Source organism: Misgurnus anguillicaudatus, chromosome 17 (assembly GCF_027580225.2).
Source record: "Misgurnus anguillicaudatus chromosome 17, ASM2758022v2, whole genome shotgun sequence".
Classification (NCBI taxonomy): domain Eukaryota; kingdom Metazoa; phylum Chordata; class Actinopteri; order Cypriniformes; family Cobitidae; genus Misgurnus; species Misgurnus anguillicaudatus.
In genome coordinates this window covers 39898781-39920201 of record NC_073353.2, presented here as the reverse complement: position 1 = coordinate 39920201, position 21421 = coordinate 39898781, and the positions used below count along the sequence as shown (strand labels likewise).

Below are 21421 nucleotides of genomic sequence, written 5' to 3'. Positions count from 1 at the left end.
CCTGAGAGGCTGACTTTCACTCTGTGATGACAGCCATCAATAAAAGATGAGGCATACGCTGTAGCACTTTGAGTCTATTGGGTCATTTCAAGTGATTTTAGAAAGAATCACAGGATCGCCCCTCAGAGGTCTCGTGTGAATGAAGCTAGAGAGGAGATTGACAGATAGACCACAGCGCCACAAAGAAAAATGACACTGACTGTGTAACGTTACAATCCATGTGAGAGAAATAAATGATTTAGGACTGCAAGTAGAGGTTTGGGCTATTAAACCCTTTAATAATGGTATGTATAATTTAATTTCATTATGCACAATAATCATGGTATCTTTAAGGACCCGTAGTTGCCCACAACAATATTTGAAGGCCCCCAACTCACTCAATTTTTTTCACATAAAATTAAATAGAACTTGGAATGACAGATGTATATTCGCTACTTAATGGCCACAAAATAAGAAACATCTATATTTTTGGTTGTTTTGTCAAGTTTTTAATAATTTTAAGTCATCTTGAGGCCCCCTTTGAGCCCCGACCCTGTCCGGGAAAAACCGGGAAACCCCCTATATACTTTAATGTTGTTTAATAAAACCATCTGTTTATTTGGTTTTAATACTTTATTTGAACCAATTATTAATGTCTCATCGTTATTATCATTTGAAATGCTTTTGCCTACTTGGGTCTAGTTTTATTACCAAAAAATATCAGATTACTTGATCATCATCAATTACCAAATTAGTTGTTAGTGAAAACTCTAGATTTGTGATTAAAACATTTTTTAAAAATTGTGATTTCGGTTAAATAAAATGCACATTTTTATTCATATATTTCATCATTGAGAATTTCTTAAAACTTTGTCCTGAAATCTCAAAGTGAAAAACTGTTTCGTAATATCGCAAAGTGTTATTCTTGTGAACCCAATCTCATGTTTCATTTCATCTTGTGGGATGACCGTTATAAAATCTAGAAAAGTTTTTCGTTTCATGCTTTGGTGCTAAAAGTAAACTAAAAAGAAGTACAATTAAAAACCATCTTCTGCTTCTATTATTGTAAAGCTGCTTTGAAACAATCACAAATTGTGAAAAGCGCTATATAAATAAAATTGAATTGAATTGAATTGAATAAGCGTCTCATCACACGACTAGAAATACATCTTGTTTTTTGTCATGAAAGATAAAATGTCTTAAACACATGGATGCATACACACTGGACTATAAAATTCGACTTCATTGTCGTGATATAGGTCCTAAATTTAATTTATAATGGGCTTAAAAAGTCTTAAATTTCACTTTGTAAAACCTGCAGAAACCCTGGAAAGATTATTTGTAACAAATAAATAGGGCTGCAACGATTAATCGTGCAAATCCGCGTTTTCTCAATGAATGAATTGTATGAATTACGGTGAAATCCCAGCACATCCCAAAGCCAGGTGGCGCTCTCGTGCAGAAACTCTCTTTATGCCACAGAAGTAGTAGCATTACAAACGCTATTCCAGGAAATGTCTATAAGAATATTTATATCGCTGTTCTTCAAATTGTTTCAGGTATTTTCATGATAATAAAGAATACTTTGAATGATTTTGTTTACTGGATGTTTTTTTTTAAATGCACAATATAAACGACTCCGACTCAATGATTTTAGATTGATAAGGACTTCCTACTGACCAAACGGCGTAGTACAAGCACAAGCTTTTCATGAAACACAGAATCGCAGCCTTGCGATTCAGAATCGATTTCAGACAGGCATTTTTAATGGGACACACGATTAATCGTTAAAGCCCTACAAATAAATTAAACGGCAGAAACATTTGTTTCACATTATATAACGTTTGAGTTAAAAACAAATGAAATACTGTAGTCCTGACTGGATTTAAACCATCATATCTGCACACCTTTGACTAGCAGCTGTAAACTCTGCCCTATGTTGTTCCTTAATTACATAAATAAAGTTTTTATCCTCAACTTGTTTGGCACATGCCGTTCTCTGTATGTTTCTACACCTCTCACATGTTTTATGAAGCTGACCATTAAAACACATGTAGCTACTGCTATATAAACATCACGGCTGTGTTGACACATTTCTGCTGTCATATCGTCAGGCAGTAAGTTCAAGGGTACGATGTACAGAGATGGATCATCTAAGAGAAGCACAAGGTTTGTGGTGGTAAAGAACCGTCTCCACCAGAGAACAGAATAATCGTGTTACTGAATCTGATGGCGTCTAGATGAAAGACCACAGAGGTGACTTGGAAATCTAATTTTCTTTCTCCGAGCTTGACATCCAACTTCCTCCTACACTTTCGCATATGCACATACAAATGTTGAGGTTGCTGTTCATTTAGTCTCTCTATTGCTTAGAAAACATTAACACTCTATTAAGGGGCAGAAGGCTACATTTTTATTTGTCACATCACAGAAAGCTTGTGGTCGGTTTGTCTATAAAATAATCTTTTAGTAGGGCTGGATGTTATGTCAGATATTCTGCTATACAATTAATACTGCAATAGATATATTTTATTGGCTATTAGTGGACAGGAGTCAAAGGACTGTGGAAGGTTATTTTCAGTACATGCGAGAATAATAATGATGTACCGTGCTGTGATGTTAAAGCAATATAACAAACATACGCTTCACATTCTTCATCATTGTTGATCATCACTAATATTTGTGTGCCTCCGCAAAAATTTTGACTATACACAACCTTTTGAAGTATTGAAATTGTTCAGTCATTGCAAACTGTTGTGGTTTGCACATCTATGATAATTGCAATATATTGTTGTTTCTGTGCCATCCTGATATCATCTATATTGGTCCTGGTGAAACATTGCTTTACAAGTATATGGTTAAAATGATAATAAAGCTACGCTGACTTTTATTACAATTACTTCAAAGGCTGATCAGATTTTACTGTTGTAACTATCAGTTTCATATAGTCTTTATTTACTGTCATATATTTTTAATTCTGTCACTTTACTTCTCATATTTCTAATATTCGGATCATTATTAACAGTGTGGATCTTAGAATATGTCCTGTGATGTTCAGAAAGCTCTTGCTGTTTTAAAGGGACATTTCACAAGACTTTTTTAAGATGTAAAATAAATGTTTGGTGTCCCCAGAGTACATATGTGAAGTTTTAGCTCAAAATACCCCACAGATAATTTATTATAACATGTTAATATTTCTACTTAGTAGGTATGAGCAAAAATGTGCCATTTTTGGGTGTGTCCTTTTAAATGCAAATGAGCTGATCTCTGCATTATGCAATGGCAGTGCCGTGGTTGAAGAGTGCAGATTAAGGGAGTGCAGATTATCCCCTTCTGACATCACAGGAGGGGCCAAATTTCAATTAGCTATTTTTTTACATGCTTGCAGAGAATGGTTTACTAAAACTAAGTTACTGGGTTGATCTGTTTCACATTTTCTAGCTTGATAGAAGCACTGGGCACCCAATTATAGCACGGAAAGTCAGATTTTTATGATATGTCCCCTTTAAGAACAGCACAGGTCATCTGTGGACACTGTGATGGTTTTAGGATCAAGATTACTGCTGGCTTTACACTCGAGAGTCAGTGGTGTGATCGTCTCACCCTTCGCTCTATTTAGCCTAATCACATCCTGAAGCCTAAAGCCATTTGTCCTTTGACCTTTTAGCTGTAACCTTTCCAGGGCACTTCCCTGGAATGACATGAGGTCAGGGCTATTGGTCTCATCACACAGGCTTTATGAATTTAAGTGTGTTGGGCTAAAAGCAGAAAAAGCTGGTTTATTCTAGATGTTCATACTTATTTCATAAGTCTGCTAGTGAGATTTCATCAGGGTTTTAAAGTGTTTGATTTTAGTCTACTCTTTACTTGAATGTTGTTGATGGTTGCAAAAAGCATGATTGTTGTTTATTTTTTCCTTATGTGCATTATTTACATGCTACAGTAGTTACACTCCTTTAAGATAATGTAATTAATAGTGATGACTAATCAGTTTTTACAATCTTCGCGCTATCTATCATCATTCGCCAGACGTTCTACAACATCTGCTTCAATTTGTGTTTATTAACCTGTTAGTTTCATTTCATCACACAGTTATTCCCGTTAGAGGTATCTGTTAAAAACATATAATTCATTAATAATCTAGTATGTGTTTATTTTCAGTCATAGTTTCTTCAAAATTAAGTTTTAGTTGAGTGTTTTTGATAAAAATATTTTCATTTTCATCATGACGCGTACGCGCCCCACCCCTTTGATTGCCACGCCGCCGGTCCCGGCCAACTCTACCACCTTAACAAACACATTTTCTGCGGGAAACCCTGATAATAATATCATTATCTTCTTTTTGACGGAGGTGGCGTTTAGAGGCTTTTGCATTGGAGCTCCTCATATGTTCTTCACAACAATAGCAGCATACAGGTTTTTGAGTAAATGACAATTGGGTGAGCTGTTCCTTTTAAGCGTCACCCTGTGCCCTTACTATAAAGATCAATACTCTGGTGCTGGATGGTAACATGAGCTGTAGACAGACTCTATAATGGGATCAGGACTGGGTTTGAAATGGCAGGTAAGATGGCAGTCACATTGTTGTGAGCCTCCCTCCTTTCAGGACCGTCATCCTATCCGTCTGTCGACCTCCACTGCATCGTCTGCCTGCTGCAATTCAATTGTAATAGATTTTCAGTGAAAGCTAATGGAGAAGCCTAATAGTATGAGCCAGACTCCTGATGGCTTTGTTGTTTTCTGGTAAACCAGACGAACACCCGAAAATGCAGTGGTGCCATTTTCTCTATACATCAACAGCAATGAATCACTTGTCAACTGTAACACGTTTGCTCTATTGTTTTTTGTACATTAATTTTTTTTCTAGTGTTTTTTTTTTTTTGCAGTAGGATCCTTTAGATGGTTTGAATGGAAAATATGTGTGATCAGAGTGATCATGGATACGTGTCAAGAAGTCAACATGTCCTGGTGGAAAGAAGTATTTGTGTAGAGTTGGTGTCTAAGTTAAGCTTCTCTGATCGATCACCTATAAGGTTCAGTTAGGATCCTATTTCAGAAGGCAGCAACCAAGCATTTGTCCTCAGTTACACATTAGAGCTCCAGAAAGCTGGAAAATAATAATTTCCTTTTTTCACCCTCAACACCGCAAGCTTTTGATTAGTGTGACTTTCATAAGCTGCTCAGGTCGAATGCGGTGGAGGAGGCGTAAGGGGATTTAGAGGTCGAGATCCTTGTAATTGATTATTATTAGGTCAATTGGCAGAAACCATTTATTCCCCAGGAGAGGTAAAACCTGGGGAGTCACCAAAGAGTGCGGCCCGTAGGCTTTAGCGTTCATCCGCTATAATTCGATTTCAAATCTCACATTCCCATTTGGTTATTAATTGAAAGTGCTTTATGACTGTTTATTGTGGGTGTAATACTGGTAAGGTCATACTGGTGTCTCGTCTGGAGGTCAGAGGTCGTGTTTCATCCGCACGTGCCATGCAGCATTCCGCAGCATTTTTTATAACCTTCTCCTAAATAAATCACATCAACCCACCCAGGGCCCCTTTTTCTGCTGTTTTATTCGTTTATCTGCACAGTTCTTTGTAACCTGGCAAAATATAGCTGTATACTAATAGTTATGTTCATATCTGATATTTACAGTTAGATGCTTTTATTCTTACAGATGAGGAACATTAAAAAGAGTTTGCCAAAGACAAGCTACAATATCTGCAACAAAATATTCATTATTAAGTGTATTATTGTAATTGTGCGTATAATTAAAAAAATAGGCTAAAAAGGCTAAGCAGTTCTTCCACAAAAACACAAGAGTTTTTTGTGATTATTGCGGGCAAAAATCCTTGATCTTGCGGCACGTTTTCTTAAAAAATGCAATTTTATGCGATGAACTTGCTTAAATTGCGGGAACTTGCAAAAACTGTGTGAACTTGCAAAAATTTGCAGCTTTTCATTGATGTTCACGTTGCGTAATTACATCACTTCCTAACATTCCCATGACAACAGGGGACATGGCTGCGCATGTGTGAAGTAAATGCAACATTTTTAAACTTTCTGATAAGATATATGTGGCTTTTTGCTACGAAAATGCAGGGATTATGAAATCATGCAAGCCCTGCATATTTTGCCAACAGAAATCTGCAATTTATGCAGCGTATTTAAAAAATGATGCCCCCGCATAAATATGCAGACTTTGGCAGATTATGCATTGAATTATGCGATCGCATAATCGCATTTTTCTGAGGGGACTGGTTAAGGACCAGATTTACTAACAGCTTGCGACAGCGGAAGTCATCATTTTGGCGTTAATAGAAAACTATTTAATTGATTTACGCAACGCGATTTTCTGATGTTTGTACGTGAGATATTACTTGTATTAAATCATTTTGCGCTTCAAATGGCTGATAGGAGAGGCATCACAGAGATACAAGGGATAGGATTTTTTTACACATGACCGTTTATTTGGATTGCCAGAGGAACGTAGACAGTTATTCAAATTTATTGTTTGCAAAGCCATGTTATTTTCAATGTGCTGGAGGAAATTAAAGAGAAATCACTAGAAGTCGTCACACAATACCAGGTGTTTCAGAGGTTCTTGTAAAATAAATTTTGTCATCCAGTTCTTTTTAGTGTCATATGGGTTCGTTGGCTGGGATTTCACAGCTCACATTTTCAGCTGAGATGTCCGAGGTGCTGAACTCAAGTGCATCAGGCGTTAGTAGATCGCCCGCAACTTATCAACGACCCTGAACTAATTAGCGCTGCTCTTAGTAGATTGCATTGGTCATTATGGATTTCAGCTGTTGCGCTGGTGTTATTTAATTTACACCCTTTTTGTAAAGAATTGAGCTCTCGCACTAATTTGCTCCGTTTAGTAAATCTGGCCCTAAATGTTTAAAGAGCTATATAAAGCCAAAAGTGCTGTCTGTTAAGCTTTATATCTAGCTGTAATACTTTGCACAATGATGGACGAAATTTTTGTATGCGTTGTTTAGTGTCCGTTATCCTAAAAAAATTTACACACCGAAACCTTGCACACTAAGTCCGATGTGTATTACTTAATTCGTTGCGAAAATATTTGCAATTGCAAAACAATACAAATGGTGTCTTCATAAGCACTATTCACCACGAATGAATGAATGACATTAGCAACAAGCTTAGTTAACTGTATAATCTTTCGTAAACCATTCGTTTTGAAATCAGTATCTAGCATCTTGTTTTCCGCAATCCACAATCTGTTTTAATATTCTCTTTCTTTGTATTCCACACTTTGTGCTGCGAGACGAAGTGTATCAATGTGTCAGACACTGTTCTGGATTTTGGCGTTTGCTTTTACAACACGATCCGTTTTTTTATGACGGATGAAAGTTTCAAAGGCAGTGCGTAAACGTGATTGTCGTGAGGTCGTATTTATTTTTTAACGTATTAATATAATTAATATTACACTTAAGAAATACATTCAGTTCTGTCTTCTGTAAAATTAAACTTTTTTTTATTTTACATATGACCTCATCACTTCTTGTGCAAGTTATTTCTGTCTCTGTGTGGATGTTTAAAAATTCCCCTATTTTTTTTTTTTTACAGATATGGAAAAATTGTATCAACCAAGGCCATCTTAGACAAAGCCACAAACAAATGCAAAGGTAAGTGTACCGTATGTTCTGTCCTCTTATTATGTGGGTCAGAATCTGTGCTTTTTAATATTTTCCTGCAATATGTTTTTAATATAGCATTCATTCAGATGATATTCTGTATAATGCCATACAGAAATTAACTATAAAAAACGAATTCAAGAAATTGGTTGTTTTGTCTCGGGTAAAGACAAGATGTTTGCTTTGCTCTGATTTCGCTGTGTGCGTATTATTTTGTTTCAGAAAAATCTTGTTGAAGAAAACATGTAATCTGTATATCAAATAGGGCTGCATAACGATTAATCGTGACTAAAGAATAAAAGATTTTGTTTACATCATATATCTGTGTTTACTGTGTATAATAATTATGTGTATATAAACACGCACATGCATGTATAATTTTAAGAAAAAATATATTTATAGATTAATAAATATAAATATAAAAATGTATATACAAATGTAAATATTTCTTAAATATACATTTATTTATATACCGGTATACATAATTAATATACACAGTACACGCACACACACATATAATATAAACAAAAACTTTTATTCTGCCAATGATTAGTTGTGATTAATCATTATGCAGCCCAAATATCAAAGAAATTTGTCCAAATTTAGGCACTTTGCTTCTCTTTGACCATGATTTTATATTTTAAACATTGCATGCTTCTCTGTATGCTTTGATTTTTGCACTGCAGGGTTTAATTTGATCCTTTTGTGAGTAATGCATGTCACAATCACTTCTTCATTTACCTACATATGGTTTTACTGAAATGGTTTAACATTTTAAAGCATGTAAAATGCCAATATGAGACCTCTGTGAAAATTCATAGGACCAGATTTACTAAACAGCAAATTAGTGTTGTCTTTAGTAAATCCTGACAGTAGTTTTTCACTGCAAAAGAGGCCTTGAGCAGGCACAAGCTCTTAGTAAATCTGTCCCATAGTGATGATGTCATTTTGTTCAATATGCTTCTGTAAACTAACTAATGGATTAAATAAAATGCACAGAACAGAAGTGACTCAAATGTAAGGCTGTAATATTTAACCATGCAGTGGTGTGTGCTTGTACAAGCTTGTTTTCATTGGATGGGTATACGTGTATGTGTGTGTTCTGCATTGCGTCATTGAACAACTATGCTAGTGTGGGTGAAGCTGAAAGCAGATATCCAGTCGGTCTGGTGCTGGTTTCCAGACATTCACCATTCATCCTGTCCTGGTTTTGATGTCTTAAGTGAGACTTCTGCACTGCATCATACCATAATATTCATCCCCTTTGTCTTTAAATAGAAGATGATTTGAAAAGCAAAATGTAGTATAATATTAATCTTTATTTTTGCACTTGGTTGGATTCTGCTACAAAAATGCTGTAAGTACAGAAAGGTTTTATAAACAAACATTAAAAGCTAATTTTCAATGAAGATATATTCTCTGAAAAACAACTAGACAAACTTAAAGTTGTTGGTTTTAAGGGAAGGTTGTGATCTTGAGTGACTAGCAGGTCAGTTTAGTAAGTCGTCTGGCTCTGTTCCTGGGCCTGGCACCTGGATCCGCGTGCCGTGGGGCTAATGTTGTAGTCACAGCTTTGTGGATTATTTATGTGCGGAGTAATTTCAGCCAAGACCAAAGAGAGCGTATGCAGATTTGCCTCACGTCTTGGATTCCTGCGTTCGGCTCCCTCAACCGTGCAAGATTTTACCTAAAGCCAAGTGGAAAATGTTAACTTGGGCATCACAGTCACGCACAAATGCAAATATTCACTTTGTGAGAGACGACCCAACCCACAGTCAAACCAGCAAAACCAAACTTTCACTTTCACATAGAGCTGCTAAACTCTTGAACTGGCTGACATTTAAATATTTACCATGTATTTGCATTAGTTTTAATGTTATAAAATAAAGCAATATTGCACTAATTTTATGACACTTTTTATTTGTTCATTGAAGATTGTGTCATTAGGCTAGTTTCTCATTATTTTATTATTCATTTTTATGAAACGTGTGTTCACTTTGTTAAAAAAAATATGTTTTTAAATATATTTGTATTTCCTTCCATGTTTTAAACATTTTGAATCTACTTGGTAAACTATTACTTTTAAATACGTAAATGTAAAATAAAATGTAGGACATTGACAAATATCTTAAAATCTATTGTGAGAGTTGTTTGTCTACAAAGCTCTGCTAACTTTTAATTAAAAAAATGGTTGTCTGTTGTTTCTGCAGTAATTTTGTCAAATATTTAGTACCAGCACGCCCCTCTGTACAGATGGATTTCTGTTATACTACATGAACATTTCTCTAGTCTGTACACCACATGTATCTGAGCTATCAGTCAGGTTGTATTAAGTCGCCTGTGTTTGTGGTTTGACCTGTTCGCTGATTAAATATAGCAACCAGTCGTGTCAGAAGCGCTTGAAGCGAGGATCTGATCTTGTATTTGCTTCCTTGTCTCAGTTTAATTGTTCCTATTAGGGGAAGCAGACACTGATAGTGGATCAGTTGTTTTACTCTGAGCTCTTTGATATATGACCTACCACACGCTTTGTTAAACAGGTTAAGATAAGATGTACATCAGGCCCCTAAACCAGCACCCGCCCTTTTAACTGGCCCTGCCCACAATCGCTACATTTTTTAACACCGTATATACTTTATACTTTAAAAATAGATGTCATGATGTATTTATTTATCATTTGCATTCATGCATTTGCCAATGTACACAGTGCATAAGATCTACATTTTTTTAATTCAGGGAATCAAACCCACAACCTATTGCGCTATAGGAGCATGAATAGACGCAGAATATTTTAGGACATGAAAGCTCCACAACTGCGATTGTATCTTTTAAGATTGGAGATGAGATTAAAGCATTACAGAATGTTCTGCATTTAATCATTTTCATGTTAGGCTGGGTGCTATGCAGTGCACATTTAACGGCAAAAATGTGTTATTCAGTAGAGATTTTGGTGTTACAGTTTATATTATTTGTGCATTTATCATTATGCTTTATATACATTATTTTGTTTAATTTATTTATAAGGAGTTAACAGGTTAGTTCACCCAAAAATTTTATCATAAATCACTTATCCATGTGTCGTCCTTTGATTGTCGTCAAAGACATTTTTAGATATTTTTGATGAAAACTGTGAGTAGGGCTGTCACGATTATGATATTTGACTGACGGTTAATTGTCTAATAAATTATGACGATTCATTGCCTGTTTTAGGGCTTTGACATTCAATTCTCATAGATTTTTTTACACGTTGTGATTTATTTAAATTCAATCTTTTGCAAGTAGGGCTGCAACAAACGATTATTTTGATAATCGACTTAATCTATCGATTATTAGACAGATAAATCGACAAATCGTCAATTATTTCAATGACTAATCAGGACGTTTTGAACGACTATTCAGCTTTTTCAATAAGTTTAAACATGAAGTTGTACATATTCTTACTAACAAAGGAAAAAGAAAATCACTTCAGCATTTGAAATAGTTGTTTTAATTAACTTTGAGCAGGTCATTCTCTTAAGGTTTTGTATTTCTGTCCAACTCAAATTACACACACACACACACACACACACACACACACACACACACACACATGCTTTCTAAGTATTGTTTAAATATTCAAGATTTACCTGGCAGTAAATATGAATTTCTTTAAATGGTGTTTTTCCACTGTATTAAATGGCTTGGCTATGTATTGCATTACAATGTCAGTCAAGGAGCGTCTTTAGATACTGTCTCGTTTATACAGGTGCTGCAGCTCCCCCTTGTGTTTTTTAGAGAGATGCAATCATTGCGGTGATCTAAAATCATCCTGTTGAGGTCAAACAATCGCGATGAGACAATTATTTAATAATTGTGACAGTCCTCACTGTGAGGCTTGCGATTGTCCCGTGGACTGCAGTTTGAGTTTCACAATCAAGCCCAGAAAAGAATTAAAGACTTTGCCAAAAAAGTGCCATCACTAGTTCAATAATAATATTATGAAGCATCGAGAACACTTTTGAAAACAAGCAAACGATTTTATTCAACAATTTGCCCTCCTCCTTGGTCCTTCATTGCGCGTTTACGAGCAGACTATGGCGCATGCTAATGATGTCACGTGCTGATGTAGTTGTAAGAGTTTTTATTCTCTTTCTTATTGAAGCCATTATGCAAACATTTAAATGGCCCTCTATAAATGCACAAATTACTTACCAGCGTATTCTGTGTCTGTATGCTGGCAACTACGTCAGCAGGTCACGTTAGCAAACATCATTTGTTTTGTTTTCTTTGCGCTAGTGTTGGGCAATATGCCCCATTTTGAGATTGTCCTGAGGTCATCGCCGATACACGAGAGTATCGGGGGCGGTGCTACTCATTTATTTATTTGTTCATTTTTTAGTTCATTTTAAGTCACTTGATTGGGGGACAAAAAAGAAGCAAGGGCAAAACTGTCATGACTGCAACATTCTTAAAACTGATGCCATGAATCCAAGCGTGTCATTAAATACCAGGAGCTCTAAAATTTCCTGCGTGCCAGGGAGCGGGAACAACACACTCGCTGGTTTTTAAACCCCTGCGCTCCTAACAACCTCTCTAGTGCAAGAAAAAGTTGCGTGTATTACAAGCTCATGTGCGACGAATAGTCCGAATCATGCACATTACAAGTTCAGGTGCTAGAAGGAGTCCATGCCGTGCGCATTCATGTCCGAGCAAGAGTCCAAGACGCGCGCATCAAGTCCAAGTGCGTGCGAGAAGGAGTCCGCGTTTGTTACAAGCTATCTCGCGCCATGTGAAGCCCACAAACCCTCTCATGCGAGGAAAAGCACACAATGCGAATGTTATTGTGAAACTATGATGATATTAATAATAGGGATGCACGATATATCGGCCGACATATCGTTATCGGCCGATAACTGCTTATTTTTAATATTATCGGTTATCGATCTGATAGCAAAATTAGGCCGATAAATGAAAGCCGATAAATTATGGATTATTTTGGTTTGTTTAACCATTTCAATTGCTCATTGCTGGCCATGTGGAGTTTTGATTGGTGCTTTCTGTGACATAGCACGAAGATGACATGTGTTGCGGGCTTAAGAAGAGTATGCTAGTCTAGCGCAAAGACAAGATTTCCGCGGTCTGCGAGTCTTTCATTGTGAAAATAATATGAATATTTATCGGCTTATAGATATCGGTTATCGGCCCCCAAATTTAAAGAGTTATCTGTTATATCGGTATCGGCCAAATTTTCCATATCGGTGCATCCCTAATTAATAACCATCGGCAGCTATCGTCATGAAAGCCTGCTATTGGTGATATGTCTGACAATCTTCGATACACGATAACCCTACTTTGCGCACAAAAGTGTTCTTGTTGCTTCATAGTATTATTGAACTACTGATGGACCTTTTTGGTGATGTCTGGGGAAAGAATTGTGAAAATGTATTATTTATTATTAAACTGCAGTCTATGAGACAGTCATAAGCCTCCTGTTTTTCATCAAAAATATCTAAAAATGTGTTTGAAGACAATTGTAAGACTTGGTGGTTTAGAATGACACAGGGCTAAGTGATTTAAGATAAAATTGTAATTTTGGGGTGAACAAACCCTTCAAAGGGTGAATTACAGAAACCATCTTCAGCTCCATGTTTCTCATGTTCCCGTACAGCTGTTTTAGGAAAATGTGTGTTTGTGCCTTCAGGGTGTGGCTACAGAGCGTGTTATCCTTATGAAGATTTATCTAAAGTTGTTTTATGGTTGTCTCCTGTAGGTTACGGCTTTGTGGACTTTGACAGCCCTGCTGCGGCCCAAAAAGCCGTCAGTGCGCTGAAGACCAGTGGAGTACAGGCTCAGATGGCGAAGGTAAGAGTCATGTTCACCTGTAGTATACAGAACGCTCATTTCCCCGCTGTGATCATGTGACGTGAGTGTGAGCTTGAGTGTTATGTTCAGTGTGAAGTCACACCCTCCTCACAAGTCAAATGTAGCATCCAGACAAGCCTTAAACAAAGTGCAAAGATAAGTAGGGCAAAACCAGTCAAAATATTTCTGGATCATCTTAGAATCTAAATTTAACAGTTATATTTAAGCGTGTTTTTGACTATTAGGAGTTTACTTGAATTTTATTATTACACTTTAATGTTATTTTTATGCATTCTTCTGACTTATTAACACATTTTAAGAGTTGTAATCCTCATGCTGAACAAATGCAAAGTGTAAAAGAGAAAAAAAGAGTATTTCTGGGCCAAACTTAAGCCTCTTGTTTTCTACAAGTTTCTGAAAGTTTTTATTGAATATGGGTACCCATTACGTATCAGTGACCCCATATTCCTTTTATGGGCACTTCCCCCAGAAAAGCACGCCCACATGTCAAATAAGAGTGAGAACGAGGACGCTCATTAGCTTTTCTGGAAACAATTGCTTAAGCTGATCTGTCTTTTATAAATCTGATAAAACTAAAGACTTGAAGATATGAAGGATGTAATACTACTCTATAGGTACTCAAGATTAACTTGAGATGAGAAGAAACAGCGTGTGTTATGTGAGCTTTAAAGACAATGATGACAATTTAGGGGGGAAATGTTTAAAGGTCTTATTGGCTTTAAAATAGTCTTAATTTTTCTGTAAAGTGTACTTGCTTATACTTATTATTTGGATGTGTTTTTAAGAGGTTTGCCTGTACAGATCTCTGATCCTGCATCGGTTGAATATTGTGTTGTCTGGCTCCCACAGCACCACAACAAGGTGCTTTAAATTACTGCACAAAAGAAAAGGAAGTAAAAATTGACATAATGGTAAAAATTTGTGAAGCCTTGACACTCAGGTTCTGTAAAATGTGTGATTCAGTCGAGGTGTGTTTCATTACACGCCCAAGTTCAGTGTGATGTGTATCAGGATCACTAAACATGGTCACTGGACACTTAAATGTGACACATTGTGTTAAGCGTACACCTCAGCTTTGAATTTAAGCCATGATCAGTTACTTACTTAAGCAAACAAATGGACATGAGCGAAAAGCCACAAAGCTAGAATTTGTTTTTCTTGAGGTGACCTCTGTCAATACAAAGATTTTGACGCCTCATTTTATTTTTCCATTATATCGGAAATGTTTTGTTGGATGTTTCTTAAGTTTAAAGTCATGACGGTCTAGCGAATTAGCGCAGACTAAACGTTAGCTCATATTGCTGCATCTAGGTCAAAAATTGCCCAAATACGCCAAACAGATGGTGGCCACGTAGCCCGTTTTGTGCCTGCGTGAGATGACTGTTCGTTCCAGCAGGTGGCAATAGTTGGTGTTCGTTACTCAAAACGGGAAATCGTAATCGGCTAGTGATGCAAAACATAAACAAAGCAACGCAAAGTCTCGCTCGCCACAGATGGATTTGTGATATACAAGTGATGTCTTATAAGGCATATCTTTAAAAAATATTCACGTATTTGAATGAGAGATAAAAAAGTGAAATTCGGTGCGTTTCCTGTTGACTTCATCTTTGCTTCATTCGTCACTTCTGTTCTTCTTTTTGTGCCCTGGTTGACCCAATCAGAATGATCCGGCATCCAGACGAGCACCAATGTGAGGAAGACACCGAAAATCTAAGTCAGGTGACACACAAAACCTGCCTGACTGCAGACTTGATGTGTGTAGCTTTATTATATGAAAGAAATTCTGTGATTTTCTTCTTAAATGTTTGGTAAACAGTTTATTTTAAAAGTATGACTAGATTATACCTTCAACAATCTGTTTACTGTAAACGTGCCTTGCTGTCAAGCTTACACTATTGGTGCTGGAAACATAGTTTACAGAAATCAGACTGATCCGATGAGTCCTGTTTGCAGTAAATCAGACATGACTTGATGTTTGTGTGTGTCCTGTGAGAGACGGGCATTTTTCATACACTCATTCTGTGGCCTCCACATCTTGGCATGTTGCCCTTGGATGAATATTTCTCTCATCTTGTTTATGATATTAACAGATGTCTAGACATCAATATCCAAGACAGGACGTCCCTAGAGTCTCCTGGTGACATCTGACCCCATCTCTCACAGTCTGGCTATGTTTGTAATGAAACACTCACTTACTGACCACTGCCCAGTTGCTGTATACTAGATACTGTTTTTGGAAAAGGAAGTATGTGACAGAATGCATTATGCAATGATACCGTTGCTACATCATATGATACAATGTTGTCACGTGACCTCGTCACTATGCATGTTTAATTCAAAAGGTGGTGTCAAGCGTTATTAAGTTGGAAGTAATATGAATTATTCTGCATTAGCTAATTTCTGTGAAAATGTCTTTACATTTGGCAGTCCAATCAAATAATGAGTCAAGAAAGAGGTGTTATAATATATTTAAGTGAAATTTAAATTCATTTACACTGTACCGTATATGGAAGGTTGAGCATGTTGCATTGTGGGATACAGTGTTGAGTGCCGTTTTCTCTGTTATATTGTGCTCATATCTCATCTTCCTCATACTATAGGCAGTACACGCCGTTCTCACTTTTTCTCATACTATCTTGTGGCTTTCATAAAATCTGTTCACAGCATATATGTAACAGGGTTTCCTGCAGAAAATTTGTTAGTTAAGGTGGTAGGGTTGGGCTGGGAGGTGTGGCAATCAAAGGGGCGGGATGTAAGCGTCATGATGAAAATGAAAATATTTTTATTTAAAACACTCAAATAAAACTTAAGTTGGAAACTATGACAGAAAATGAACACATACTAAATTATTAATAAATTAAATGTTTTAACAGATACCTCTAACGAAAATAGCTGCGTAATGAAGTGAAACTAAAGGGTTAATAAACACAAACTGAAGCAGATGTTGTGGAACGTCTGCCGAACGATGATAGCGCGAAGATTGTAAAAACTGATCATTTCCCACTATTAATTACTAAGCGATATTCTAAGATGTTTTATCAACTGGCTACTAGTTATCCTCCAGAGAGTGACGGACCACGTCTTTCTCTTATTTTTTTATTTAATTTTTTGGACAACCTAGTTCAGGCGTTAGGGTTTCCCAGCTTAGGTGGGCCGCACGAACTGCAAAGTGCTGCGAGAACCCTGAGTAATATTAGAATATTTTATCAAATTGTCTTCTTAATATAATTGGCATCAAAATATTTTTATATTGTGTCTGATGCCAAAGTTAAAAAAACAGTATTATAGTTTAGAAATTGGGGATGTTCATTTCAGTTATTTTTTTTCTTGTTAACCGAATATTAACCATTAACCAATAAGATTTTAATAATAAATTGTCATTGAGTAAAAATACAGTTGACGCTTTATCTTGCGTACACACGCATCTCCGCGCAGCTTCCAAACCTCAAAGCACGGACAATTTTATTCAATTAGATAATTAGCATCAAAATATTTTAGATTGTGTCTAATGCCAAATAAATTGTAAATGTATAATTCTGATTCGATTTCTGCTTCATTTTAAAGTCGGCATGAAAATAAAATGAAAACTGTAATTTGTTTTAGAATATTGTGGTATTTTTACAAATGACTTATCTGTGAGCTTCATTATTTTAAAATTAATGTACCCTCATAATGTTTAACTCATTCCCTGCCAGCCATTTTTTGAAAATTTCCCGCCAGCTTTTTTGTGTCTTTTTTTACAAAAGTTTCCTTCCAGGAAAATTTTCTTCTAAAAATATATAAATATATCAAACTCTTAAATATTGGTATTTTTCTTTAAAAATAGTTTTTTAGCAAAAAGGTAAAATAATTAATAATAAAAAGGAATTTTGTTAGATATCATATTCAGAATGATTATCAAAACATACACAGAGTTTAAAATTGGTTAATAACGTTTTGGCTTCAGTATTTTTCATAAATTGGGTAAGTCATCTAGTGGATAATGGCAGTATTGCAGTTTACCTAAAAATTGCTAATTCCATTTCATGGTGACTTTAGACTCATATTTCTTTTTATACTCATTTGTGTCTACTGTAAATCGATGTTATGTTTGTAGTGCTGGACTATGACACATCATCTAAGCAGTGAGTGGATTGATTCTGTCAAAGGTTTGGTTATCACCTTTCAATTAAAAAAGCTCTTAAACCTCAACTGAGAGATGAAACACAGCCCTGCATGCCTGCAGCCACACAGCTGTGCATGTGCATGTTAGTGCCAAGCTACTTTCCATGTCTGTATACTCGCGGTTTGCCCTATAACCTCAGGCCGGTCGCACCAACCGGGAGTAAGATGCAACTTTTAACATTTTAGGTGTAAATGAATAGACTCATGCACACACAACTGGTAGACAGTTTAAACACAACCACTTATTATTACTATTTTTCACATATAGAAATTAATATGTAGGCACAATTGGATTGATCTATAAATGTAACTATTTATAACTAGGAAATATATTTGTTTAGTCATTTATTACTTCAGTCTCCATGTTTAACTAAACATGTTTTTATGGTAGGCTACATTATTGTATATTTCCATGTAAGCTGTCAGGCAGTACTAAAATTTTATGCATGCTATTGCAAAAACATTGCTTACAGCATCTTTAAGTAAAGCCTTAATAAAGTACAGGTGCAGCTCTACCCTACCCGGTTGAAAAGTGGTTTAAATTACATTTTGGTTGGGATAAATCTATTTAAAAAAGCATGGCAGTATTTCAGTTCCCCCTAGAGTAAGTCAAGCACATTCGGGATCTATTTGCTATTCAAAATCCAGCCGATAAAACACCATCCATTAGTGCCGTTTGCACCATCCCTTTGCGTTTAAAGACAGCCATTGTCATGTCTTGCGTGTGTATCTCTTCAGGATCTCCGTCGCCTTCAGACTGTTACCCGTGATGGTCCACTGACCTTCTGGGTAACACCGCTCTGCTCCGGGTCTGTGCCATTGTTACTTTATAGTGCCGTGTTGTTATTTTCTTTCAGTGTATTAGTTCAGTAATGTGACCGCGCCTCTGTGTTGTTTTTCTCCGCCATCTCTTTCTGCCGGAGATTGAGCGCAGTTGGATGTTAATGAATATTAATGTAACGGCCCTTTTGTCCCCAGGGAGTGTCTCTCTCTCTCTCTCTCTCTCTCTCTGTTTGCTTTTCTGCTGATGGAAGGGAAACTACAGCAGAAATCAGATGATGTTTCAGCAATTTGATGGGGCTGTCCGAGTGCTGCAGCTCATCAATATTAATGCTGAGAGTTTATTAGCACGAGAATCCAGACAGGATCAGATTTTGTTCACTTCTGCCTCTTTTATGTATTTCAGACACATGTACTATCCAACTACTTGGCCGTATAATCAAACAGTTGTTTAAAATCCTAATGAGCGGTCTACCATTGCAGTTTTAAGAAATCTTGACTCAATTTTGGAACAGATTGACTGGTTTACCTTTATAATAATAGGCAGACAGGTGTGCAGGCCTGTGGTTTTAGAGCCCCAGGTGTGTGGCCGTTATCTGATAAAGGTGTGTGTACTGTAACAGGGTCTCCAGCTGTGAATGAATGAGCTGAATACCTGTATGATAAGATCTGTGGTGTTTTTACAGGTGTGTAACTCAGGTGTGACCATTAGCACCCATTCAAACTTTAGCTATAGACCTGCTGTACTGTATCAAAACATAATGTTGTGTTGTGAATGAATGTTTCAGGTTCAATCGTGTGTTTTTTTAGCATAATGTAGAAATCAAATCCGGCTCTTGATGTTTACTGTTGGCAGTGTTTCCCATATAATTTGTGTGACTTTATAATATGATTGTTTAGGAAGCAATGATAGAAATGTATTAACTTAAAGGTGCAGTGTGTACATTTTAGAAAGATCTTTTGACAGCAATGCAACATAATATAGATAACCATGTTTTCAGTGGTGTATAAAGACCTTATAAAATGAACTCTATTGTTTTTATTACCTTTAGAATTAGGCATTTTTATCTACATATACAGCGGGTCTCCTTACATGGAGGCCGCCATTTTGTGGCATCATGTTTTTACAGTAGCCCTTAATGGAAAAACTACTCTACAAAGCGCATTTGTCACTATGTTGTCTCAGACAATGACATGTTTGTCCAATGACGGCTACCGTAGTTTCTCTTTGTGCTTCAAAAGGGAGGGGTGCAATTCACAACCTCACCACTAGATGCCGCTTAAATCTACACACTGCACCTTTAAGTAATTTAAACTAAACCCTAGTAATAGTTACCATGTATAAATGCATATTTGTCATTTCAACTGAACTGGTGGTGGTACTTAAAGGGGACATACCATGAAAATGTGACTTTTTTCATGTTTAAGTGCTATAATTGGGTGCCCAGTGCTTTTATCAACCTAGAAAACGTGAAAAAGATCAACCCAGTAACTTAGTTTTGGTAAACCATTCTCTGCAAGCATGTGAAAAAATAGGTCATTGAAATTTGGCTCCCCTTGTGATGTCATTATAATAATACCGCCCCTTAATGTGCACTATCCAACCACAACACTGCCATTAAGTGCAGAGATCAGCTCATTTGCATTTTAAAGGACACACCTACAAAGTGACAATTTTAACTTGCTATTATAAATTATATGATATTTTGAGCTAAAACTTCACATATGTAGTCTGGGGACACCAAAGATTTATTTGACGTCTTAAAAAAGTCTTGTGAAATATCCCCTTTAATATATTGTTGGTTATTCAGTTTCTCTAAAATAAATCAAATAATTAAAACAAGAATACTGATAAGATAGTAGTAGAATAATAATAAGAATATTGTTATTTTTAAATTGTCATTTAATACGCACTAAGGATTAATGAGTTACAGGGTTTATGAATATTAATGAAGTTGTCTGTTTGCTCGAACTGATTTGCTAAAAATAAAATGGGGACAGTAACGGTACACTCACACGGGGCGCCAGCATTAACGCTTCTCATTTACTTTGAATGGGTGACGTCATGCGTTGCCGAGCTGAATTGTGGATCCATTGGCGTCGCGTCACTGCTGTTGCTTGCGGCAGAAGTTGAACATTTCTCAACTTTTCAAGCGCCAACGTGTGCAGCAGCCAATCAGATCGCTTTATGCAAATAATCTAGTTCAGAGCCAACCAATTACATGTATGCAAGATCGGAGAACAGAGATTGGCTGTGATTGGCTGTTGGCCACGCTTCAAACACGCCCTCCGTCAAGCGTTAACGCTGGCGCCCCGTGTGTAATGTACCGTAATACAGCGCCAGCCTATCAGATTGTCGCCATAAATATTTATGTTGTTATTCAAAACAAAATGGCTTGTTTTAAGACTGGCAGAGCAAAATATTCTCGTCAATGAATGGGAAACACTGGTAAAGCACATAGCCTACAGCATGATGTACTCAAGGCCAGGCAATAAACATTATGACCATGATTTCAGTGTTAACAGAAAACTAGTGTGATAAAATCCATTGTCTGTAATCTGTCAAGTTCAATGTCATGAGCACGTATCACAGGTGATACTGGTAACTGAATATCAGATAGAGATGTTTACATGGAGCAAACTCACATCAGTAACACGCAACTGGAAAATTACCACGTGAAAGCTCGACCGTCAACGCTCAAATAATAAATTAACCAACTCCTCTCTGTGTCTTTCTGCCCACAGCAACAGGAACAGGACCCTACTAACCTGTACATATCTAACCTGCCGCTGTCCATGGATGAGCAGGAGTTAGAGGCCATGCTAAAGCCCTTCGGACAGGTCGTTTCCACACGTATCCTGCGGGACGGCAACGGGGCCAGCCGAGGAGTCGGATTTGCAAGGTCTGAACTGAGACTAACTTACCGAGATGTATTATGGTTTACCTCATTCTTCCTGTTGAGGTTGATTTTTATTGAGCA

The 21421-nt window shown here is 36.7% G+C and overlaps 1 protein-coding gene across 3 annotated transcripts in view; it reads left to right on the top strand.

Moving 5' to 3' along the window:
• rbms1b (RNA binding motif, single stranded interacting protein 1b) overlaps positions 1 to 21421 on the top strand; it is a 70197-nt gene that overhangs the window by 26671 nt on the left and 22105 nt on the right. For all 3 annotated transcript variants that reach the window (XM_055216279.2, XM_055216280.2, XM_055216282.2), the window contains exons 3-5: positions 7567 to 7625; positions 13384 to 13475; positions 21186 to 21343. In XM_055216279.2, coding sequence (XP_055072254.1) covers positions 7567 to 7625; positions 13384 to 13475; positions 21186 to 21343 — 309 coding nt within the window. The remainder of the gene's footprint in view (positions 1 to 7566; positions 7626 to 13383; positions 13476 to 21185; positions 21344 to 21421) is intronic.